Consider the following 23,919-nt stretch of genomic DNA (forward strand, 5'->3'; position numbering starts at 1 on the left):
CAGATTGCAAGATCTGAACGCCACCCTCATCAACCTGTTGGACCACATAGACCAATATGAACTGCATAGTGAAACACATGGTGCAGCGATGCGTTAGTGAAAACTAATATGTCTCTGTTAGGAGGAAGCCTACCTCGAGTTAGAGCTTCAAGTCCCTCCTGAGCTGCATTCCATGCCGACCGTGTTGTTGCCTGTCAGTGTGAAGATCCCACCATGTCCACCGGCGGTGAAACTCAGGGAGGTTCTGGCAGTTGCTCTAGCCCGTATTGGCAAATGTTTCATATATGCTGCGTAAATGGGCGACATACCGTTCTGTTTGAGCTGACGGAACAGGGAACCTAGCCATGCTCCAGTGCGCCTCCTACACTAGAATTTGGCAATCTGTTCCATTCTACGCACCGTCTGATGCCAACAACATGGATGTACCAAGCTTTACCCTACGATTCAAGGCTCCCTCGGACGATCCAACTCAGCCCGTGCAGAACTGCCAATTGCACATCGTGAGTTCCGGTGTGGTTGAAGTCTTTGCCAACGGCGCCACCGCGACCATTGACACTGAAGGCAAGTGGTACCAGGCGGGCGCGTTTATTGTGGCCAGTGTCATAGTTTCTACTGCGGACATGTCGTCCTTTGTCTTCCAAGTGGATCAGTTCCAGGCTGCTGGGGGCAATTCTGTGGTCATCCAGGCCGATGTCTTGAACCCCAACGGAAAGCTCAACTCGAAGCTTGCCTTCATCCAGCATGCAGATGACCTCCTAAATGCCAAAACTCAGACAGGAGATCCATTGATTACACCAGGGGCCGTCAATCAGCAGGATGCAGAGCGAGCTGCGGCCATGATCAACCAATTTAACAAGACCCAAATATTTCTCGGTCGGCCAGGTCAACCCCTGAAGAGGAATGACAACAGCCCAAAGCTCTACAACCCCAAAACAAAGAGGCCGACAATCATCGCCGGCATTGTGGGAGAGAACACTCCCAGGGAAGAGAGAGGTCCTTGGATAAAATGAGCAGGACGAGTTGGTATGGCCCTTAGGGCTTCTTCTCCTGGTGCTTCGAAAAGGCCAAGCAGGCTACAAGCTGGGTCCTTCAGAAGATTGGTATGTGACTTCTGTTTCTAGATGTTCTGGCATACGGACTCTGACACTCTGAACTAGGTAATACCCTCAAGTTGGTGATAGAAATCGCTGACACTGTGTACAAGTTCATCCTGGACGGCGTTGAAGCCGTTGAAAGCCATGAGCTGGGTCTTTGAAAAGATCAACGTCGGAGTGCAGAAGCTGATTGACTTTGTCGGGGTCATCTTCCAATGGGGAGACGTCCTCGATACTTCCGACAGCATCGTGGCCTTTATCAACGCTGGCCTCGAATATGCACAGGACCAAGTCTCGGGCCTGAGGGCTAAGGAGCAGCAGTTCATGCAGACTCTAAAAGACTCTGTGAACAATCGATAAACCCCTGAGAATGTCACCACAGGAACCGATACCAAGGATTCCGAGGAGAAAAGCAGCATGGATGCGGCCAAGAACAGCGTCACATACAACTGGGTGTCGTAACAAGTTGTGTATGGAGGTATGGCTCAGAATGGCAAGATTAACGGCGCAGCGGATGTCATGTCGGCCATACCAACTCTAGAGGCTTCAACGCCTTCTCACTGCTCATGGCCATCCCCGTGACGGCTGTGTACAGGGTGGTCAAAGGAACAGCACTACCGTCCCTGAAGGGCATGGACAAGACCACTTTCGCAGCCTACGTGAATGGCACCCTAGGTGACGACGACTCGGATTTTTGCATCACTCGCACACAGATTCAGATCGTTGGGTTCGCTATCGCGGCCAAAGCAACTCACCTTGAAGTCGGCTTTCAGCTGATTAGCTGGGTGACCAACAAGATCCAAGGCCTCGCCGCCGAGACCATAGACACTGGTCTAATCTTTGTTGGTGTGACTATGCTGATCATCGGATGGCCTGTTGCTAGCCAGAAGGACATGGGAATGAGATTCATCGTGCGTTGTACTCCTCCTTTCAGTCTTTTCATCTTCATCGCTTCCGGGCCTAGACTTTCAGTTTCACAAGTACCATTCGGCATACTGACTTCTGAAATAGGTCTGTGGGTTCGACTACTCCAGTGTAGTTGCTCTTGCAACCGCATGTTTCGTCTCATGGAAGACAAGCACCCCACGTTCCGAGACAGCGCCAGCAGTGGCTACTTGGGTCGCTCTCACGTCCATCCCCTCATACATGATCAAGATCATCGTCAACAACAACTCGGAGTCAAGCGACCCAAGCCCTCTTAACAGGCCCCTCTTATTACGTGAATAGCATGGATGCATGGGCAAGAGGTAGTAGTTCTCAGTGATGCAGTCTTGCACGTTGCTTTCGAGGTCATCTTTCATACGTAATTTACAGTGAAATACGAAAGAGTCAAGATTGGTGCATAGATGGACATACTGGGCTAGGAAGCCTCGTCCAGTCTTTTGCGAATATGTTCATGCTATCCTAGGAAAGCCAAGAGCTTTCGAAAAAGGATGAAAAAGTAAATCTATCTACCTATAAATCATGAAAGCAAGAATATGTACGGAGCGTATACTGATACTCTAACAACAGGCACACTAGCCTGGTAATACGAGCTTGAATATTGGCCATAGAGCCCGGCTCTATAAGGCCATGTAGCCTCCCAGTTAAAATCTTTCCAAAGCCAGCGTTCTGAGGAACCTTGGCCTGCGCGGTCTTGGCCTGAGTGGACCGGGCAATGGGCAGCCCCTTGAATTCAGACAAGAATCCAGTGTCCTTACGGCTGAAGGCACTGGAACCAGAGAGGATGTTTCCTTGGCACACGCGACCGAGGTACGACTTGGTAGCCTCTGCGGCGGCGGTGTCGGGGCAGCTGTTCAGTTGACCCTTGAAGTCGGGAACGATGACTTGGTTGACATTCAGGAAGACGTTGGCTTCGAACAGGCCCTTACCAGCAGCGGTGTCTCCCTCGATGGCGTGGCCCTTGACGGCAGACCAGACGTTGTTGACCGCGTGGAGAAGGGTGGTGGCAGAGCGGGCTGGTCCACGTCCGCTTGTATGGATGATGTAGTTGTCTGGGTGTGTGAGCAGACACTCATGAATACTAGAAGAGAAACTCACTCTGAAGGGTAAGTTGATCGCCCTGGCCAACCATCTCAAAGGTCCAATAGTGGTAACCAGTACATCCGACTGACCACGAAGTGCGGCCGTCGATAAAGTTGTTTGACAGAGTGATACCGGTACTCTTATCCCGACCAAAGACGTAGTGTTGGCGTCCGAGAAGCGATGTCTGACAAGTTAACTATCAACTATCCCAGCATTGAAAGGTTAGACTGACAGTGCAATGATCGACCCAGATCTTGCTGGTGCCAGAAAAGGCAAATGCATCACCGCCCCAGACGTATCGAGGGTTAAGGTTGGTCACATCTGAAGTGTGGTTAGCTGAGCGTCTGTCTTGTCTGCGAGTGTTGACTTACAGATGTTCTGCACGATCATGTTCTTCACGTTGACGAAGCGCAGCCCTTTGCCTCTTGATAATACCCTTGTTTCCGACACCAATAATGGTCTTGTCAGAAGCAACATTGATACCAGCTGTTCCAGCCTTGTCGTAGGTAACCTGGGCAGCGGGCTGAGTGCCACAAAATTTGGCACTGTTGATGGCCAGTTAAAAACCCTTTCCAGTTCCCCAAGGAGCGCAACCCGTCGCACGCACCGTGCCTTCGGAGCCGGTGAAGTCGTAGGTCCTGTCGAGAACAATGGCGCGAGGGGATTTGTCAGTCAAGTAAGTGACGAGCTCCTGGATGTTCCTCGGAGTGACGGGCGTTGCTGAGCCGGTCCGGTAACACCTTGAACAAAACCTTCAGCCGCACCAGAGACCTTCTGCGCAGCAGTGGAGGTCAGAAGTGCGGTGAACGCACCAACGAAAAGACCGAACTTCATCGTGGCAGGAGGAGTAGTTGTCGTGGGATTGTAGATGCGAGGTGGCTTGGCAGATGAATAGTATAGTATATAGCTACCTTAACCCCTATATATATATATACTCAAATGACAAGATGCAGCAGCAACAAGATATTAAGTCGGCTATTAACTCCAGCGGCAAATCTATATAGCCGACTGTGAAAAGTTAATATACTATTGGTTTCAGGTGGCCGGAAATTCGCAGGTAAGAGTCGAGCCGATTTACCATGGACATGTTATCCCACCACTGAAATTCCGTGAGAAGAGATCCTTGGGTCACCGCAACTCAAGTCTCATAACTCCTGCCCTTGGGATGGACTGGCCATTTGGGTGGGACACGCTTGGATGCGGTAAAGCGGGTTTCCCTCAGGATGTGGTATTTTTTCGGCATTGGGTCTTAATGCCGGCACATGTAGATAACTGTGCTCTTTGTTATTGTGGCTGATGGCCTTTTTTTGAAGCGTCACCAAGTTCACATAAAAAGGGGGGAGGCTTCCAATGGGGGGAAAGCCAGTCATGCGAGGGTTATTATTAACAGGCCAAGGTGGGCTAGCAAATGTGAGCTTGTGGACCACCTCGGCATGAATGTGATTTTTTCCACCCTGGGGAACGATGAACGAGGCTAAACGAAGTCCCAGTGTTTGTTAAACGACAACGCCAAGGACAGGCTTAGAAACAGCGGAACGAGATACGCCACTGAAAGGATACCAACAAACCAACAGTCTTGACCTCCCTTATCGTACGCAGCTTCGCTCCCTCCTTCGGTTCGTAATTCTAATCACGTCCGATCTGCCCCGTTGTACTTGAGCTCTTTTGCCCTTTTCCTTTCTTCACCTCGTTTATCCTCGCTGCTTTCATCCATCCCTGCTTGACAATGACGACTGGGTCCGAAGCTTCTGCAAACATGTCGGATGGTGACTTGGCGGCTCCGTTAACACGGCGGCCCGCACGCAAACCACACAGAAAATCGAGAAAGGGATGTCTAGACTGCAGAAGACGTCGAGTCAAGGTGAGTTTACCTACATGGGACCGTTATGACATTAACTGAATGTTTGTCTTTAGTGTGGTGAGGAACATCCAAGCTGTCGGACATGTGTGCGGAGAAATGTCCACTGCGAGTACCCAGACAATGCCCAACGTCTGCCTAGCCCGCCAACAACTACACCAGACTCCCATGTCCCACTGCACCTTGCCAGATCTTCGTCTTCACCATCGGCCTCAACGCCAGCCACCACGCCGCTCTTCAGCCTCGCCAACGTTACCACTGATACATTCTCGTTGATTGACTTGCGTCTGTTACATCACTGGATCACATATACAAGCCAAGATATTTGCAGGTGTCCTCCAGCTCGACACATCTGGCAAAGCATCCTTCCCCAGATCGGATTCAAACATCCATATGTGTTGCACGCCTTGTTGGGTCTTGCAGCTTTGCACATTGCCTATCAAACCCCGCAGGAGAGAAAGGTCAGATGGATGGATGCAGTCGACCACCAAAGCAGGGCGCTAGATGGCTTCCAGAGAGCCGTCGGGTGCATCACTGAAGAGAACAGTGAAGCACTGTTTGTGGGATCAGTATGCAACGTCTTGTACGTCTTTGCCCTGTTGAATCCACTCCAAGAGACTCGAGACAACGTCTCTTACTCGACAGCATCGTCACGGAATGACAGGATACTCGGGGCTGAGTGGATTCCCATGATACGTGGTTTGGAAGCGGTACTCCGGCCCACCCATTTACATTTGGTGTTTGGGAGGATAAGTGCCATCCTCAGCCTCGGCAATTGGGATGAGCTAGATCCTGAAAAGAACAGCTCTGACCCAGCTGATGAGTACTTTTGCAGAACCCGGGAGACATGGAAGGACTCCAACAGTTCCGAGATCTATGAAAAGACTCTTCAAACTCTGAGGAAATGCCATCTATACTCACAACAGTTCTCGTCCATGGATCCTAATGTTATCGAACAGTGGGGATGGAACAGAGCGTGGTCAGGGCCACTCATGTTCATTCACTTCGCGCCCGAGGCTTACTTTACACTTCTTCAGCAGAGGCAACCACCTGCGTTGGTTCTGTTTGCTTTCGTCGGTGCTCTCTTGCACAAGCTGGATGATTATTGGTTCTTGGAGGGATGGGGAAGGTCCATCGTCGAGGTAGTGGAGGATGTCCTTGGTGCGTATTGGAAACCTTGGATTTCGTGGCCTTTGCGGGTAGTTGAAGTGGAACAGGCTTGAACATGAAAATATGCGAATTAGTCCTTATATGACATGTTTAATTTATTCATTCTATAGATGATATTAATCTTTCTCTTTTCTGATGTCCTCCTTTGCGAACACGAGGGAACCCGGTATCTTGGCCCAACTACCCCTGACCTTCAGTCAACACGCCAGCTCTGCCCTCGTGCTTACCATATTCCCAATCACTTGGCTATTCCTTCAATCTTCTTGACCCGTCTTCCTTCAGCAAACCCTATCACACTAGCAATGATCGAAGCTGCGAAAGCCAAACACAGAAATAACCCAACAGACCAGCTCGGCCGAGTATGCCGGTTATATCCCCACATGAAGCCAGACAGGACTGTTTGGAACAAAGTGTTCATCAAGTTCAAGCCAATCACAACCTCTAGTTTCCATAATGCAGTCGGCATTGCTCGTCGCCCGGAAGGAGGTGCCTCTGGGATGGACCGCGAGGGATAAGGCACTACATCCTCCAGCGTCGTGTTCTGGGACAGCCAGGATTCAACTTCTGCCGGGTCAATGTTGACTGGCACAGTTTGGGAGCCAGGGAGTCGAAACCAGGCCCGATATGTCCCGGCCAGGCCCCTTAACGCGAGCAGATCTCTTCCTGATAGGTACTGTAGCAGTCGCCAAGCTTCCATAGATCGCCGGGGAGCAAGTCCAAAAGCTGGCACACAGAATAATGCGTTGAGAATCTGGGAGTCTATCTCGATCCATTTTCGGCGGGGAGAGTTGATGTCGTCGCAGGTTGGGTGGCACATGGCTGGTGCAGCATTGCAGAGTAGTAGGAAGATCATTCCTCCCCACGCAACCACGTTGAGACAGTAAATGATGAGAAGAGCTTTGAAGATGGTCATATCCTTGACCCAATCGACTGCCATGGCCACCCTGGATGTTGGAGATTGTGAGGCGTTGGGAGACAGGTGTTGGCTGTCCTCCAAATGACCGGGTGCAAACCCTTCGGCGGAGTCTTTCGTCTGGCTGAGCAACTCCATCTCTTGAGAGGTGTGGCTGTTTACCAAGAGATATTCGGGCTGGCGATGAGAGGTGGCGGTGATGTCGTCAGCTGCCTCCTTCGGACTGGTATCCAAGGTCACGTAAACAGTCCCCTTGTTGTCTGGCATTGTCGTGTTTTCGGGACTGGTCGTTTAAATCATGAGCCTAGTCGCAGACATTCTTTCTCTGGCTGGTTCTTATAGCACATATCCATAACGTCCTGAACCGGCCTACGAACGACTTCTCTCGGCCAATTGGTGAAATGACTTCGGGCAATGTCCCTCTTCGGTGCCGCGTCAAGAGCTCTGAGCCACCCCCATCTTCGTATGCGTATTTCGTTCGGTAAGTGCTTGGCATAAATGGCGCATTTGTCTCTGGGCCGTTACGTGTCAACAGTCGGCCGAGTGCTTCTTGAAATTGCAGAGCCTATCTCCCAGAACATGGCTGTGCACAGCTGTAAATGATTGGGCCGCTCTCACACTTGTCATTGATCGTGATGCGATGTGACGGTCACCGAATGTCTCGCACTTTTTACAAATCCATACTCGCAATGCACATCTAGATGGGAAATCTAGCAGTGGCACTTGGATCATTCTATTGTCATGTGAAGATGCTCGATTTACTCTAAGTCCCTTCCCAACTCTCTATGTGCAATCAAATATGTACAATGCGCAACGCTTTCACCCATGCAATCATTTCATCTATGTATAACCCACGTCCCGAGAACAACGAAGGCTTCAAACAAATCCACGACCACTCAACCTTAAACACATGCTTGTTTATCTTCTGCTGGGGGCTACTGCCTCCAAACCAACATCACCGTCACTCTCATCAGAGCTTCGTCGGCTGCTCTTGTCCTTGGGACTGAGCTGTTCGACATACCAGACCAGGAAAATCGCCATAACAACAGCCATAAGGATCGTGTCGAAGATGTAGAGAAATATCTCATGGGTAATCAGATATCCCTTATTTCCCTGTAGATACTCAACCACACGGAAAACACTTCGAATCAGGATAATAAGACTGGTGATGTAGAGAACCCAGAGATATCGCTTCCAAGGGACATCACCTCTCTTGGCCACACGCGTCGGTGTAAGTGTAATTCGACGGTGGAAGATCATGGCTGTGACGACGAAGAAGCCAAAGATACAAATCTGGCAGAAGAGACCGGCGATGATGACCTTTTCACCAATTTTGTAGAGGTCCAGTGTTCCGCCAGATTGGATACCTCCACCTCCTGCTTGGAGCGAGAAGGCAATGACATCTCCAGTGACAAAGATTCGGGTGACCCAGTTGACCGGAATCAATGACAGATGTTCAGCTCGGAGGGTGCGAATCAAGCGACCCAGAATCATATAAATCGAGGCGGCGTAGAGGGCGGGAGCGACGAGGATCAGGATGGCTTGAACGACGAACCCGCCAATCGAGAGGGTATCATAATGACTCCATATTCGACCGCAGTAACCGATGGTTTGGACTTCAAAAGAGTGTCAGTATTCCTCCATCGGCTTGTCCAGATTGTTTCACTCACAAACTCCGCCAATTGTGAACGCAGAGAAGTAAAATGCTCGGGCTCTGAGCAACCTCCAGGTGTGAAGAACCGTGAGCACGGCAAACACAGCAACACTTGCGATGGCTGCAGGCAGTGAAGGCGTGTATCGATAGAGTTTAAAGTCAAAGGCAGCACCCGGGTCCGTTCCGTCGTTGCTCGCCATGTCGTGAACCGGGGGAGTGTCGAAGGGACGGGAATAAGACGGTGGAGATGGAGTGTGGCGAAGGGCTCCAGCGGAACGAGAGAGGGACAGCTCAAGAAGTAAAAGGGGTCGCCAGTGGGAGAGAATGGATATAGCCAGGAATCCGTCGAGTGGAAAGACTAAATACTGGTGTTTAACGACGAGACAGGCCAAGAGAACAGGCCAACCCGTGGCAGGCCAAGGCTTTTTTTTCTTGGCTCGTGTGGGCAAAGCGAGATGATTGATGCTGGATCTCAGACCAAGAACGAAATACGAGGTTGAACGAGGGCCCACCACTGTCGGAGCGTCCGAGTTGCGTCGTGGCTCATTAGCAACTAAACGAAGAACGAGGTATGCACGACTCACCGACCAGTTTCATTGAAGCGCGCGGTAACGAGCAGCGAGATCTCTGACAAGTCCATAATTAAACATTGAGGCTGATACAGGTGGTTTCGGTCCGCAAGGCGTTTTTGGTGGCCATGGCATTCTATATAGCTACCGTGGTCCTTTCCTTGGTTTAGCATCTGTCAACACCATCACATTCTCTCATTCAACACCCCGGTCATCTTTTTGTCATCTTATTTCTTTGGCTTCATTAGCTTATAGATCTTCTTTCCTTGCCTTACCTTCTTTTGATTGGCTGTCCTTTTCATTCATTACTCTAAACCTTCACCAGAACGTTGCTCTCTGTCGCACAGCTGCCTTATCCGTTCCTTGTCTCTAAACCACCATCCCTGGACGACATCAACCATCATGTCTCTTTTTCATAGAGCTGATCCAGCTGCCGACGCTGGGGCCACATTTTCGCTCTATCACTACGATCCGACAATTGCTGGCGGCGTGGTCTTTGCGTTGCTCTATCTCGCCACTTCAGGGTTTCACTTCTGGCAATTGTTCCGCGCGAGATGCTGGTTCATGATTCCACTGGCTACGGGAGGCATTCGTAAGCGATACTTGCGCTTCTTCAGGAGATTTGGAGGAAACTAACCAATATCCTCTTGTAGTTGAAGTTATCGGATACGCAGCTCGAGCCAAATCAGGCGATGAGAGTCCCAACTGGACTCTTGGTCCCTACATCATCCAGGCGATCCTCTTACTTGTGGCACCTGCTCTTTTCGCTGCGAGTATTTACATGGAGCTTGGCAGGATTGTCATCATGTCTGAAGGCGAGGGACATGTTTTGATTCAAAAGAAGTGGATGACCAAGATCTTTGTGACTGGAGACGTTCTGTCCTTCTTTCTTCAAGCTGGAGGTGAGTAATTCTTACTGTCCACACTATTCCTGCCAAGTCTAGCAGCATGCTAATAAGGAAAATCAGGTGGAGGATATCAAGCTGCTGGCTCGCTAGAGGCCTTGAATAACGGTGCCAAGGTCATTATTGTCGGCCTTTTCGTTCAGCTCATTTGCTTTGGCGTTTTCATCGTCATCGCTGTGGCCTTTGATCGATCAATGCGGCAGTCCCCGACAGGACGTTCGCATGTGGTTCCCTGGAAGAAGCACATGAAGGTGTTGTATGTCGGCAGCATGCTGATCATGGTACGATCCGTCTTCAGGGCTATCGAATATCTGCAAGGTTTCAATGGATACCTGTTGAGGCATGAGGCGTATCTGTACATCTTTGACGCTCTCCTCATGTTTTTTGTCATGGTCTTGTTCAACTGGATTCACCCGGCTGAGATCACGGCTATTCTTGGTAACATGGGCAATTCATATGGCTACAAGATGGACTCGGTGGGGGGTCACCATCGCTTGACCGAAGAGGCGTAATACTCGCCCGCATTTGAGTTGGAAACATGGTTTTATGGAGTATTCAGTGTCACTGTCTGGAGTCTGGAAATAGAGATAGAGTAGTAAGATGGTTTGATGGCAATTCATGGGTATCTGGGAGCTGGCTTTCCCAATTTATAGAATGATTTATCAGAATCTCACACTGAGGCATGGTTGGTTACTTTTGCGATGCAACCCTCTTCCCGGTACATCCTACACAAGAGGGGTCAACCTTGTAGACTTCTGTGTGTCGATAGGTTTCAACATGTGTTTACATTCACATTCGTTGTGTGTGTTTTGGGCCAATGCTCTCTTTGAACAGGGAGCTTTCGTATTTGGCAACAACATGTCGACGATCGTGGCTGGAAAGGCTTCCACAGAGAACCGATCAGTGGCACCTAAAAATGAAAAATGAGTAGACGGGAACCACAACCTACCCGGAACACCCGTACCAGAGCCCAGTATCCGTGTCAGTTCTAGAGACCAAACTGATGGCAACGAACGTTGTGTTTGAACAAACTTGATTAGGCCATTCCATCAGAACCAAGACTGTGCGCGAGACTCTTTCTCAGCCCAGAACATTTAACTACATAATTTTCTGACACCCATGCTCTTCATTACTATGGATGACACCCTCCTTAGCCAGGAAGGGAGTTACCATAACCGTAAAAAAAGGTACTCCCCCGGATAAAGGAAGCCTGGTTCCTCTTGAATGCTTAAAACAGCTTTAAATAGACTACCGTCCCCTTCGGATGGCCCCCAGGTATACGAGAGCGCGTGATAGCCAAGCTTGTCAGAATCTTGGAGTTTCCAGATGCTTAGCTCGAGACCAAGTAAGGATTATCCTAGCGATGTTCAAAATAGACAACTTTTAGGGTATGACAAGCTTTTCTTCTGGTGTCTCGTCTCCTCCTTGACACGCATTCCAAGACCACAGGGGCCCATGATATGCAGGGGACTGCAAGGGACCGGGATGCTGCATGATGACGAGGATTGACGGAGCTAATCAAGCCACAATGCAAACTTAGCTCGGCCCCTGCCCACTCTTTGAATTACATAACTGTCCATTCTAGACAACGATTGGTGCGTTGATGGTCTCGTTCTTCGTTCCCCTCGTATCTCGTTCTTCTTGTCTCGCTCGTTTCTCTTATTTCGTTCCCTCTTAGAGACTCGGTTCCCACTCAGCTTTTCGTTCTTTCCCATCGTTCTCACCCTTTTTGTCTGAAGACTGGCCTCATTGGCGATGGATATGACGCAGCAGCCGGCGGCAGGCAGGCGAAGGCCACACAGAAAATCGAGAACGGGATGCTTTGAGTGTCGGAGGCGACGAATCAAGGTGCGTGTCGCTTTGCCACATTCTTCTTCGATTAGCTACACGGTCTAATACATGCTGCAGTGTGGTGAAGAGAGACCCGCTTGCGCGGCATGTGTTCGACACGACCATCCATGCGTCTACCCGTCTGCACAGCAAGCCACCCACTGTCCCACACCGGCAACCGACCACCCTACTGTCCGATCTTTGGATAGTGAGGCATCATTGACATCCTCTCTTTCGATACCCCGCCTTGCCGAGAGGGATCAGACACCCTTTCCATCGTCACCGACCTTTGTCCTTGATGATCTGGCCTTGTTACACCATTACACCCTGTCGACAAGCCTCGACATTGTCAAGTCTTCTGGTGGAGACGAGTGTTGGCAAAAGATATTCCCCCAAATTGGATTCAGGCATGCCTTTGTTATGCACGGCATCCTTGGTCTCGCAGCCTTGCATCTCGCATACAGGCAATGTGCCGAGCGAGAACGGCTTCTCTTGATCGCCGCCCACCATCACAACATGGCGTTGCAAGGGTTTCAGGAGAACATAAATCACATGACCGACGACAACAGCGATGCTCTATTCGTATGCGCATCGATGAATATTCTCCACGTCTTTGGCATGTTTGGACCGCTGTACGACGGCCCTGCCGCCGGCCGCAAGTCCCGGATCCTCGGAGCCGAGTGGATCCCCATGATCCGCGGTGTCGGGGCCGTACTGAAGCCGGTATACGAGCGAGTACGGTTTGGACCCTTGAGACCACTGCTTGATCTCGGTAATTGGGATGAATTGGATCCAAACGCCCAACAAGCCGCACAAGACGGCCACTTTCGCAGTATTCAACAGGTATGGGCTCAGACCCACGATGCAGAAGTCTACGACAAGGCATTATACCTTCTCCAGAAATGCAATGCCTACATGAGGCAATTCAAAACGCTGAGTCCACAAGTTTTGGCGGAATGGGGATATAATCAGGCCTGGTCTGGACCGTTTATCTGGCTGCACTCTAGTCCAGGGGAGTATTTTGAGCTACTGCAGCAACGTCAGCCCCCTGCCTTGCTAATCTTTGCGTACCTTGGCACTTTGTTCCATGGATTAAATGATTACTGGTTCATGGATGGTTGGGGGCGGAATATGGTGGAGGTGGCTGATGAGCTGTTGGGAGAATACTGGAGTCGGTGGATGGCGTGGCCAAAATCAGTGGTAGGCATTGATGCATAACCCAAGCACTGTTTCGCACGAGTAATGAATGGTAATTTTTAGCCCCAGTCATTGTGCCTCGGCGCATCTGTTTCTCGGTCATATCAACCAAGCCCCTTGGTGGCGTCGGCTCATGAACGAGGTACGAGACTAGGTACGAGTCGGCCAATTTAGAGCTATTGTTGACTCCGCCACTCACGTACGTACGTACTCGGCTTCTCCCGAACTGGGGTCAGGGTCCTTGCTTTATGCTTGCTCTCCCTCTTTAATATCCCCGCCATCACATCAACTTCACATCCGATTAGGCCACTGGGCAACGAATATCGACAACAATGACGGACAAGAAACGAGACACAATCCGATATGAGCTCGCTGGCGATGAAACACCATATCTGAGTCCGGTGCCACCTTATTCTATCCCGAGGAAAGCAGTCGGCACAAGCGATCTGGCAAACGCCGCAGAATTGCCCTCCGAACCTGTATCACCGGCCTCGTCTTTCACATTCAGCAGCTTCGGTGGCAGCGACGTCAAAACTCGAGGTATTCTCTCTCCTACCTTTCTGTCTGTCTTTCAACTCACTGGCCTCGAAGACGATGCCCGAGTCGACGTCGATTTCGATTCAAAGCTAGTTCGCAGCCTGACCCGCCTCTACCGCGTGCCCTCTGAAAAGCATGATGAACCAAAGACGCCGTCACCAGAATACTCTGAAGCGCAACCAAAGATTCAAAAATGGGCCACAAAGTTGAACATTGTCATTCAAGTTGTGGGGAGTCGAGGAGATGTGCAGCCCTTCATCGCTCTCGGTAATGAACTTCAACGGCACGGCCACCGCGTCCGGCTAGCAACCCACAATACGTTCGCCAACTTCGTACGAGACTCAGGCCTTGAATTTTATCCCATTGGCGGCGACCCAGCTGAGTTGATGGCCTATATGGTTAAGAACCCGGGCCTTATTCCCAGCATGAAAAGTCTCAAGGCTGGCGAAATCCAGAAGAAGCGCACTATGGTCCAAGAAATGCTCGAGAAATTTTGGCATTCATGCCTGAGACCTGATCCCTCGACTGGTCAGCCGTTTGTAGCGAATGCTATCATCGCCAATCCCCCAAGCTTTGCGCACATTCACTGTGCGCAGGCTCTCGGTATACCGGTTCACTTGATGTTTACGATGCCTTGGAGCAGCACCAGGGCTTTCCCACATCCTCTCGCTAATCTGAAGAATGCTGGCAGCGACCCTCGACTTGAGAACTACATATCCTACAGCGTGGTGGAATGGTTAACCTGGCAAGGGTAAGCCGGTTTCCCACCCTCTCTCTCCCCCTTGACCGATTCTAAGACCCATCTGCTGACGTCTTTAACCACAAGTCTGGGCGATCTCATCAACAAGTGGCGAAAGTCAATAGATCTGGAAGAGGTGGATATGTTTGATGCTCCTATGCTTGCACAAAACTTGAAAATACCCTTTACATATTGCTGGTCACCGGCTCTTGTGCCCAAGCCGTCTGACTGGGCTTCACACATCGGTATGACAGCCCTAAGTAATAATCCTCTGACCATTACTGACAACCTTCACGCAGACGTTTGTGGATTCTTCTTTCGCGACGCTCCTCAATACTCTCCACCAGATGATCTTGTCCGATTTCTTGCGGCCGGGCCGCCGCCAGTCTATATTGGTTTCGGGAGCATCGTGTTAGACAACCCAGAAGAAATGATCAGCGTTATACTCGAAGCTGTCCGCGTTTCCAATGCCCGCGCCATCATCTCCAAGGGCTGGTCTAACCTCGCAGGCTCAGAGAGTGAGGATATCTACTGGATAGGAGACTGTCCCCACGAGTGGCTCTTCCAGCACGTTGCCGCGGTAGTTCACCATGGAGGTGCGGGAACAACGGCCTGTGGACTGAGGAATGGAAAGCCCACTACTATTGTCCCGTTTTTCGGAGAGTGAGTTACTACTTCAGTAGTCCTAACAGTCGCGGGAACAGAGACTAATCCTTCGTTCACAGCCAACCTTTTTGGGGCCAGATGGTGGCCAACGCAGGCGCAGGCCCCAACCCGATACCACACGCAGAACTCACTGTGGAAACTCTTTCTGAAGCCATTATGTACTGTCTCTCGCCCGAGGCTGCAGCTGCAGCCGCGTCCATCGCCGCCAAGATGGCGTCCGAGATGGGCGTCCGTACCGCTGTGCAGTCATTTCACAGGAACTTGCCTCTAGAGAGTATTCCGTGCGATCTGATTCCAAGTGAGCCGGCTGTGTGGTTGTATAGCACTGCGAAACATTCCATCAAGCTTTCCAATGTCGCTGCAGACATTCTTCTGTCGAACAAGTCGATCGATTCCAAACACTTGAAACTGTAAGTGTCCCGTCTCTGATGGGCTGAATGGTTCACCATGCTAAGTTGATCGTCACAGCTATCAGACGAACCCCATTCTGATTGAAACCACACGATGGGACCCCATCTCTGGGGGTGCCTCGGCGGTCATGGGGACAGCAACTGGCATGGCCGGCTCAATCGCGGGCATCGTCACCAAACCAGTCGAAGAGTACAGAGATGAGCAGAGGCGACGCAGTCGTGACAAGAAAACGGCCGAGCCTAGAGTCCCATCCATCGGGGATGAGAAAGCTGGTTCTTCAGAACGGGCATCAGGCGACTCGACTCGGCCAGCTACTGAGCACTCAAGCTCTCTGGCTGGTAGAATGGCAGGGGCGTCAGCAAGGAGCTTTGGAAGAGTCGGGTCCACTGCTCTGAAAGGCATGGTGGTGGACATTCCCATGGCTCTTACTGAAGGTATGAGAACCGTACCACACCTCTACGGCAGCGATGTCCGTGACCACGGTCCTGTGACAGATGCCAAGAGTGGAATGGTCGTGGGGGGCAAGACATTTGCCTGGGGCTTCATCGACGGCCTCAGTGACGTCGTGATGGAGCCATACAGAGGTGCCAAGAAAGAGGGCGCTATGGGAGCTGTCAAGGGCATTGGAAAAGGTGCCATGAATCTGGTGACCAAGAGCGGCGCTGGCATGTTTGGGGTGTTGGCTTATCCCAGCGCCGGCATCTCAAAGAGCTTGCGGACCGCGGTGCACAGTTCGACACGTAAAGCCATAACCCAGGCGCTCCGTGAAGAGGGGAAATGGATGGCAAACAACCATAGAAGAGATGCAGTTGATGTGAGCGTGGTGGTGAATAAGTTTAAGAGTATTTCAAGTTAACTGTAGCTATAGAAGTATCAGGTTATGTACTCAATATCACATTAATAACAAGATCAAGATACTGACCAGTGACATCTTTCCATTCACAGCGTCTTTGTCAGTGGCCTTGGCAATCAACCAAACTTGGTATAGTCATGAGTGACGAGTATATGTATTAACGTGCTGGTATAGTGGAGATGTGTCAGGCCATCAAGGCCCATCGATCGAGCTAGGTCAACTAAAATACTAAACAGTGCGATTATGTTCCGGCATATTGGTTCTGTTTGTCTCCCAACTCCCCAACTCCATAGCAAAACTCAAAAAGTCAGACAGTCCGTTGTTACTGTTCTAGTCGACGCCACCTTCGTCTGTTGGCGGCATTCTGTCATTCTCTGGCGTTGGAGGTAGTCTCTGTCCAAGTGTCGGTGCAAGTCTATGCGTTCCGAGGGTTGGTGCCAGTCTCTGCTGTCTCAGCATTGGTGGGAGGGTGTGAGCAGGGGGGGCTGCGTCTGGCTGGTTGGCGGTAGCGGTGGCATTGTCTTTCTCCTTGCGTGAACGCCCACGTTCCTCCTTCTTATCCTGCTTCTCGGGTTGTGGTTTAGGAGTCTTTCGTGCACCTCGCAGGGCTTCCATCAGCTTGTTTGGTTTCTTCTTCTCTTCCTTGGCCTGCTGAGCCTTCTGTGCCGCTCGTGCAGCCTCTTTCTCTCGTTGCTTCTTCTCCTCTTTCTGCTTCTTAGCCTCCTCTTCTAGTTGGATTTTATCTGCGCTCTGGCGTTTTTCCTTGTCTGCACGCTTCGAATCACCGTTCTTTACGGGAACAGGACTCTTCACAGGGGCAGGACTCTTTACCGGCGCGGGAATCTTCACCGGAGCGGGACTCTTCACCGGAGCGGGACTCTTCACCGGAACGGGAGTCTTTGCGAGAGCAGGACTTTTGGGGGGGGCAGGACTCTTGACAGGAATAGGAGGACTCTTTGTGGGGATAGGAGGACTCTTTCTGGGAAAGGGGCTCTTGACCGGAGCAGGGCTCTTTGGGGGAGGAACAGAGTCTTTTGCAGGAGCAGGAGTACCCCTTCGCTCCTTATGTAGACTCCGGCGTGACGCTCTCCGAGCTTCTCGCTCCTCTGCATGCCTTCTTTCGTCCTCGGAGAGGTACACTCGGGAAGACCTCCGTGATGCTCTCCGTGCTTCTCGCTCCTCTGCTAGTCTTCTTTCATCCTCAGAGTACACACGTGAATGCCTCCGTGAAGCTCGTGAGGGCTCTCTGCTGCTCCTGTGATGTCGTCTTTCACTCTCCCCCCGGTGCCGTCTCTCACTCTCCCGCCTCTCCCGCCTCTCACCCTCCCGTCTCTCACCCTCCCCTCGATGCCGTCTCTCACTTTCCCCTCGGGTGCGGCGTCTTTCTCTGTCTGAGTGATCGGAGTCGCGGTGCCTGGTTTTTCGGTCCTTTTGCATACTCCGACGTTCTCTCCTAGCCCTGCGCTCTTCCTCTGCTTGTCGTTCCTCTTCCTCAAGCCGTCGGGCAAGTCGTCGTGCTGCTCGTCGAGCCTCTCGATCCTCATCCTCTCCTTCACGTCGTCGATGTCGCTTGTGTCGGCTTTGGCGATCTTCCCTATCTGAACGCCTAGGGTCATCGTGGTGTTCGCGTCGGCGCCGCTCGGCCCTTCGCGCATCACGTTCCTCCCTCGTCTCCTCCCTGTGCTCGTGACGGCTAGGCTTCCATTTACGAGGCTTTCCCTCGTCTGGTTTTTGCTCTGGTTTTTGCCCAATGTGCTCTTTTGTGAAGCGTCGCCACCAGGTGGGCCGGCGTTCGTCGCTGCCGGGACGTACTTCTCCTGTGCGCCCAGGATCAAGGGGGTCTGCACCCGCGGTCGCAGGTCGGGCCTGTGCGGCCGGAACGGTTGGTGAAAGGCAGTCAACAGTGTTTTCAGAAGTATCGCTATCAGAAGAATCGTCTGAGAAAATCTCCCAATCCGACACGTCACGGACAACCGGATCGGCCGTCGCGACACCTTCACCGCCTCGCTGAGCCATTTCCCTGGCCCTGACGTGCGTCGATAGTCTAGAGACTTTGGATGGAGTCTCTCCCCGGTAACCCAAGAGAGAGACGCTGAGTGCCGTGTTTGAGCGGTCAAGGGGCTCAGTTCGTGTTTACGCCCTTGAAGATTCGCTTCTGGAGGTTGAGGGCCCGGAAATGAGAACAAGTGACCGCGTCCGGGTGATCACGGGCGGTGGGGCAGAAGCTCGATTTGATAGGCCAGGAACATCGGATTAACTTGTCCGCTTGAACCCGATTGGTCAATTATTGACCCGTAATAGGGGTCTCTCATTCGTCAATTGAAACAATTCATTTCAATCACTTGTAGAAAAGCAAGTCATTTAAACATCGATTTGACTGATTGCGATTGTGCAACGCGTTCTGTTTATTTAACGCGCGCTAATGCGGGTTGATGGGGGGACTACGCGATGTGGAATGTCGCATTGCTGAGCCGAGGTTACACCGGTGAAAGACGGGAAAGTTGCGATGCGTGGTCACGTGCTTCGTGTTTCTCATGCCATTGCACACACTCTCTCTCAAGTAGTTGGTCCAGCGAAGGTTTTTATCAAGATATCGTGTCTTAATGCATTTGATATACGTAAGAGCAAGTGACTGGGCCTTTGTTTTTGTTTTTTCGGGTTTCTGATAATTTTAAAGCTCCCTTCAACTCCCGTCATTTATGCCGGGATGCCCGGAAAGAAAGCTTCACAGGTTGTGCTTTCAAATGTAGACTTCAGGTCTTAACAACATCATTCAAGCATTCGTTCAAGCTCGTCTTAGGTGCTTTTTCTTCTTGCCACACAATTGCAAGGAGTCTTTGCTAATATTTTTTTGTTTGCCCGGCTCGTCATAATCTGTCCCTTTGCACTCCCATCGGGGCCTAGGGTAGCACTCTGTGTTCTTGAACCAAATCGGCCTACTCTTACCGCGGCGGGCGCGGGAGCGGATGCCGGCTCCCTTTGCCGGTGCTGGAGAAAGGCTGGAGGACCGTCGTGATCTGAAACCGGGGTAATCTTGCTTGCAGATTTGACATGCGTGACATCTCGTTGGGACTTTGCATCTAGCTCAATTCAGGTGTGTTTATGTCTATGCAGCCTTCAGCTGTGATTATCTCGGGTAAAGCCTTAGCTGTGGGTTGTTTTCATCCACGTAAGCACATGGCAAGTTTTCGATGTTTTCTCGTGTATGCACGTAGGTGCAGGTGACGAGTTTCCCGAACCTGTTTCTTGTCTAGTGTTTTTTTCTTCTTCTTCTTTTTTTTTTTTTTGCATTAATATCTAAGCAATCAGCTCTTGATGATTTATTCAAGCTAGGCTTCATCGTCGTCGTCGTCGTCGTCGTCGTCGTCGTCAATCGCGTGACGTCATGCTCCAGCGCAGCAGCCTCTCGCTCGGACTCGGCGCCATCGTCATCTCCAAGGTCGTCATTGGCCATTAATAGAGAGCCATGAGTAAATCGACAACATTTCAAATATCAATGAAGCGAGTCGCAGGGCAGAGACATATTATTCACTTCGATATTGGAAGAAACCTGAGCAACTTTTACTTGTAGAACGCGTCAGCATTGGAAATTTCCATCTCGCGCTCCACACTCTGCCCTTGGTCCCGAAAAAGCACTGACAGGCACTAACGGAACAGATGCTGGACAGCCATCAAGTCAATCAGGCAAAAGTTTATTCGGCATAAGCTCAAACCAACGATATGAGGCCGTCCCTTCTAATAAAGATGGCCTGATTTCGTTCTTCACATGTAGCAAAGGAATGTTTCTTCAAACCACAGTTCAACACGAGCAATTGCGATGATCGCCTCTCTATTAATAGCTGACAGAGTGGGGTGGTTTCTCTCGTTAGTGTCACGGGCTCATGCGGATACGTTCTAGAACGGGACAGGCCTGCACGAAAAAGGGGGTCTCGTAATTTCCCAGTTCTATAAAAAAAACTGCATCCTCCAAAACTCTTCCCATCTTGGCATCTCCACCATCTCAAATCGACAGAACCAACATGAAGCTTCTTGGCTCTTTGGGTAAACTCGCGGCGGGCCTGCTGCTCCTCACGGCGCAGGCCTCGGCACTCACGTACAAGGGCTTCAGTCTTGGAGCCAACCGAGCTGATGGAGCCTGCAAGTACACGGCGGACTGGAAGAAGGACTTCCAGACCATCAAGAGTTGGAACAAGGGCTTCAACGCTGTCCGCCTTTACGCCTGCAGTGATTGCAACAGTAAGGAGTTTCTTTTACATGACTGCTTTTTTCTTTGTTACTGACAAATTCGCGTCACAGCTCTTGGCAAGGCTGTTCCCGCTGCCAAGGCTACTGGCATCAAGATCCTTGTCGGCGTCTGGGCCACTGACGATGCCCACTTTGGACGAGAGAAGGCTGCTCTTCTCAGTGCCATCAAGGCTCACGGCACCGACTGGATTGCTGCTATCAGTGTCGGCTCTGAGGATCTTTACCGAAAGGACATTTCCCCTCAGAAGCTGGCCCAACAGATCTACGACGTCCGTGGCATGGTCAGACAGTTCAACAAGAACCTAAGGGTATGTCATTTATATCATGTATCATAGATTGGCATTCTTATCTGACTGAACTTACAGGTTGGCCACACTGATACCTGGACTGCTTGGGTTGACGGCGCCAATGACGTTGTCACCAAGGCCTGCGACATTGCCATCACCAACGGCTTCCCCTACTGGCAGGGAGTCAACATCAAGGACGCCCTCCGACTCAAGACCTTCCAGAACTCGTACTGGGACGTCAAGCGCCGCGTCAACCAGGTCCATCCCAAGATCGAGATCTGGGTGGGTGAGACTGGCTGGCCCACCAAGGGCGCCAACTACAAGGGTGCCGCCGCCACGACCGCCGCTCTGCAGAGCTACTACAACAACGTTGGTTGCTGGCTCTGGAAACAGACCAGCGCCAGCGCCTTCTGGTTCACGGCTTTCGATTCGCCCACGGCCAGTCCCGAGGTTGAGAAGCACTTTGGTATTGCTGACTCGAACCGCAAGCTGAAGTTTGGCTTGACTTGCTAAAGTACCTGGATGATAGAAAAGTATCTTGGAGGTTTATAGAATACTTGCATATTATATTTTAAAGAATAGTATTAGTAATAAGACAAAGTTTATTATTCTCATATCGAAGCGCAGGGGCGGGAAGGCAAGGAAATGGAGCCAGCGTGGCGTGCAGGTGGTGGGTGAAGAGGCATCATGAACGTAAAACTCAAGAGCAATAGAGGCATTCATATTACTTTAGTGGTCTTGTGTTGTTCTTCAGTCAGAGATAGAAGTATGTGGAACATTTTCTCATATATACTGTGAGGACACTCCCATTCGACTCGGTGCATAAACATTGAGCCTCTCCTTCATTTCATACAGAGACTACAAAGACGCGAAACATGCTGACCGAGAGGCCAGCCGGTATTGCGCCAAACTAAACTGACCCCGGACTTGCAAGAAAACAAAGATACCCCAGCCTTTGGACATCTGCCTTGGTTGCCAATCCCCTAGTTCTTATGCTCAACCTCGGCGCGCTCAATGTCCACCGCCTTGCTAAGGGTCGACGCCGCGGCATCAGGTCCATCGAAGATAATAGCAATTTCCTCCAGCGAAGGACCCTTGGTCTCAGGGTAGACGAAGTAAATAACGAGCCACTCAATCAGAACCCATGGAATGAAAACGGTGTACAACTTCCAAGCGATATCGTCCAGTCCGACAGGGATAGCGTAGGTCGAGAGGAGGGTAAAGCACGTGGCGAACAACTGGTAGAGTGCTTGGCCTCTCATGCGGAGGTTGAACGGGAGGATCTCGGTGATGTACAGGCCCAAGTTTCCGTTAAGACCAAGGTTATACGAGGGCGAGAATAGGTAGAGGAATGCAACTACTGCTCCACCAGCCACCTTGTTGCTTGGGTCGTTGGCGAAGACGGCGCTGCCAGCGGTGATGCTAACAAGGCAAACAAAGATGGCTGCAAGGGAGCAAAGGAAGAGAGTGCGTCGGCCGAGCTTCTGAGGAAGGGTTGCAAAGTAGAGGGCAGAAAACCAAGAGAGGACCTGCTGCGTCGCGTTGATAAGAGTCTGTTCGAGACTCGTGGTAAGTCCAACGGATGTCAGAACCGGTGCAAGGTAGTATGAGATAAACGCGTTTCCAGACATCTGGCTGATACAGGCGCACCAGAGAAGGATAAAGAGACGCTTCTGGTTGCCCTTTGTCCTGACGAATTCGAGGTAGTTCTGGATCCAGTTGTTGCGATCAATGCTCCTCTCGTAGGCGAGTGCATTCGTGATCTCGCTATACTCGAATTGCACGAGGGCATCTTCCTTGTTCCCTTCGGCATGATATTTCGCGAGGATGTCAAGGGCCTCGTCGTTCCTGTCCTTGGAGATGAGCCAACGTGGGCTCTCGGGAACGAACCACAGGCCGAGAAGCTGAATGATTGAAGGCAAACCCTGGATTGCAGAAGGGATACGCCAGGAGGCGGACGAAGCGATTCGAAAGGTACCAAAGGTCACCCACGCAGCGACAATAGAACCAAGAGAGTAGGACGTGTTAAAGAGAGCAGTTGCAGTAGCCCTGTGCGCTGGGTGTGCCAGCTCGGTGATCAAGGGAGCACCCGAGGCGCCGATGAAGACAGCGCCGAAACCCAAGATGCCCCTGGACACGACAAACATAGGGAGGTTCTGGGCGGCCGCCTGAAGTGTAGCACCGATGGTACAAACAGTAGCTCCGAGGCCCATGGCTGATCGTCTTCCAAAGGTATCGCTGACGACGGACAGAAAGGGGATGGCACAGAGACCGCCCATGGGGTATGCGGCATTGAACAGCCCCAATGTCGAGCCCTTGGGTTCACCAAAGTAATCTCGCCAATTCTCGACTGATTGTAAGCCATTCATCATAGAGCCGTCAAACCTGAATTTGTTTATCAACCGAGAGGTTAGTTGTTGGCCGCAATTGGGAGGGTCGAGGGGGTGGACAGCTTGGGGTAAGACACTCACCCTTGGGTAAAGATGGAGAGCATTGGAACGATCAACAACAGATTTAGAGTGCGTAGGTTCCGAGATTTCCACCATTTCGTCGTGTCGATGCTGCTCTCCGGCATCAATGTCCGGACCTCTACCACGGGAGCCGACATGTTGGTGATGGTGATGACGGGATATGAGAGACAAGTTGATCTAACAAGGTTGTAGACAGCTTTCGATGTGACTGTTAAGAAGTGATGAGACGTCTGATTTAAGAGGAGTTGATTGCTTCTTTTATCCTTTCGCAAGTTGCCTTGGAAAAATTGAATCAAGACTCACGAGACCACCCTCAAATCACAGACCGGGGGTCCAGAACGAACCACTGACCAGAAAAGGAATAGCCTACCCCTGCAAGAAGAAAAAAAATGTTCGTCACGATCGGAGGTAAGACCACTCTCTGGTAAGGTGATCAAAGTCTGGGGTTTGGGGTCTGGGGTTGTGGGAGTTCGTGGAGAAGAACGAGGAGGTGTG

At 51.1% G+C, this 23,919-nt stretch overlaps 8 protein-coding genes and 1 pseudogene across 9 annotated transcripts, besides 1 other annotated feature; 4 read left to right on the forward strand and 5 right to left on the reverse strand.

Annotated features, from left to right (window-relative positions):
• Positions 1 to 416: 416 nt before the first annotated feature.
• NCS54_00906000 (Hypothetical protein) lies at positions 417 to 2,321 on the forward strand (the record flags this gene model as incomplete). The annotated part of the gene is made up of 7 exons (XM_053154419.1): positions 417 to 962; positions 1,037 to 1,100; positions 1,158 to 1,170; positions 1,205 to 1,439; positions 1,491 to 1,552; positions 1,606 to 2,005; positions 2,106 to 2,321. The coding sequence occupies 7 exons, from the start codon at positions 417 to 419 to the stop codon at positions 2,319 to 2,321; spliced, it is 1,536 nt and encodes a 511-aa protein (XP_053010394.1).
• A 282-nt stretch (positions 2,322 to 2,603) lies between these two features.
• NCS54_00906100 lies at positions 2,604 to 3,953 on the reverse strand (annotated as a pseudogene). Its single transcript has 6 exons — positions 3,932 to 3,953; positions 3,727 to 3,839; positions 3,555 to 3,642; positions 3,352 to 3,455; positions 3,135 to 3,303; positions 2,604 to 3,088 (listed from the first exon to the last, which is right to left on the reverse strand).
• Positions 2,604 to 3,953: a sequence feature.
• A 2,432-nt stretch (positions 3,954 to 6,385) lies between these two features.
• Positions 6,386 to 7,327, reverse strand: NCS54_00906200 (Hypothetical protein; the record flags this gene model as incomplete). The annotated part of the gene is made up of 1 exon (XM_053154420.1): positions 6,386 to 7,327. The coding sequence occupies one exon, from the start codon at positions 7,325 to 7,327 to the stop codon at positions 6,386 to 6,388; it is 942 nt and encodes a 313-aa protein (XP_053010395.1).
• Positions 7,328 to 7,978: 651 nt separating this feature from the next.
• On the reverse strand, positions 7,979 to 8,914 carry NCS54_00906300 (Hypothetical protein; the record flags this gene model as incomplete). Its single annotated transcript, XM_053154421.1, has 2 exons — positions 7,979 to 8,676; positions 8,731 to 8,914. 2 exons carry the CDS (start codon positions 8,912 to 8,914, stop codon positions 7,979 to 7,981), a joined length of 882 nt encoding a protein of 293 aa, XP_053010396.1.
• A 771-nt stretch (positions 8,915 to 9,685) lies between these two features.
• On the forward strand, positions 9,686 to 10,700 carry NCS54_00906400 (Hypothetical protein; the record flags this gene model as incomplete). Its single annotated transcript, XM_053154422.1, has 3 exons — positions 9,686 to 9,875; positions 9,937 to 10,185; positions 10,252 to 10,700. 3 exons carry the CDS (start codon positions 9,686 to 9,688, stop codon positions 10,698 to 10,700), a joined length of 888 nt encoding a protein of 295 aa, XP_053010397.1.
• Positions 10,701 to 11,931: 1,231 nt separating this feature from the next.
• On the forward strand, positions 11,932 to 16,469 carry NCS54_00906500 (Glyco-transf-28 domain-containing protein; the record flags this gene model as incomplete). The annotated part of the gene is made up of 9 exons (XM_053154423.1): positions 11,932 to 12,036; positions 12,097 to 12,861; positions 13,521 to 13,755; positions 13,807 to 14,503; positions 14,579 to 14,736; positions 14,791 to 15,154; positions 15,217 to 15,567; positions 15,626 to 16,382; positions 16,437 to 16,469. Exons 1-9 carry the CDS (start codon positions 11,944 to 11,946, stop codon positions 16,467 to 16,469), a joined length of 3,453 nt encoding a protein of 1,150 aa, XP_053010398.1. The 5' UTR covers positions 11,932 to 11,943.
• Positions 16,470 to 16,751: 282 nt separating this feature from the next.
• Positions 16,752 to 18,437, reverse strand: NCS54_00906600 (Hypothetical protein; the record flags this gene model as incomplete). The annotated part of the gene is made up of 2 exons (XM_053154424.1): positions 16,752 to 17,602; positions 17,861 to 18,437. 2 exons carry the CDS (start codon positions 18,435 to 18,437, stop codon positions 16,752 to 16,754), a joined length of 1,428 nt encoding a protein of 475 aa, XP_053010399.1.
• A 2,003-nt stretch (positions 18,438 to 20,440) lies between these two features.
• On the forward strand, positions 20,441 to 21,466 carry NCS54_00906700 (Hypothetical protein; the record flags this gene model as incomplete). The annotated part of the gene is made up of 3 exons (XM_053154425.1): positions 20,441 to 20,657; positions 20,718 to 20,974; positions 21,032 to 21,466. 3 exons carry the CDS (start codon positions 20,441 to 20,443, stop codon positions 21,464 to 21,466), a joined length of 909 nt encoding a protein of 302 aa, XP_053010400.1.
• A 470-nt stretch (positions 21,467 to 21,936) lies between these two features.
• NCS54_00906800 (MFS domain-containing protein) lies at positions 21,937 to 23,561 on the reverse strand (the record flags this gene model as incomplete). The annotated part of the gene is made up of 2 exons (XM_053154426.1): positions 21,937 to 23,338; positions 23,425 to 23,561. 2 exons carry the CDS (start codon positions 23,559 to 23,561, stop codon positions 21,937 to 21,939), a joined length of 1,539 nt encoding a protein of 512 aa, XP_053010401.1.
• Between the last annotated feature and the right edge of the window lie 358 nt (positions 23,562 to 23,919).

Source organism: Fusarium falciforme, chromosome 7, assembly GCF_026873545.1.
Source record: "Fusarium falciforme chromosome 7, complete sequence".
Lineage (NCBI taxonomy): Eukaryota > Fungi > Ascomycota > Sordariomycetes > Hypocreales > Nectriaceae > Fusarium > Fusarium falciforme.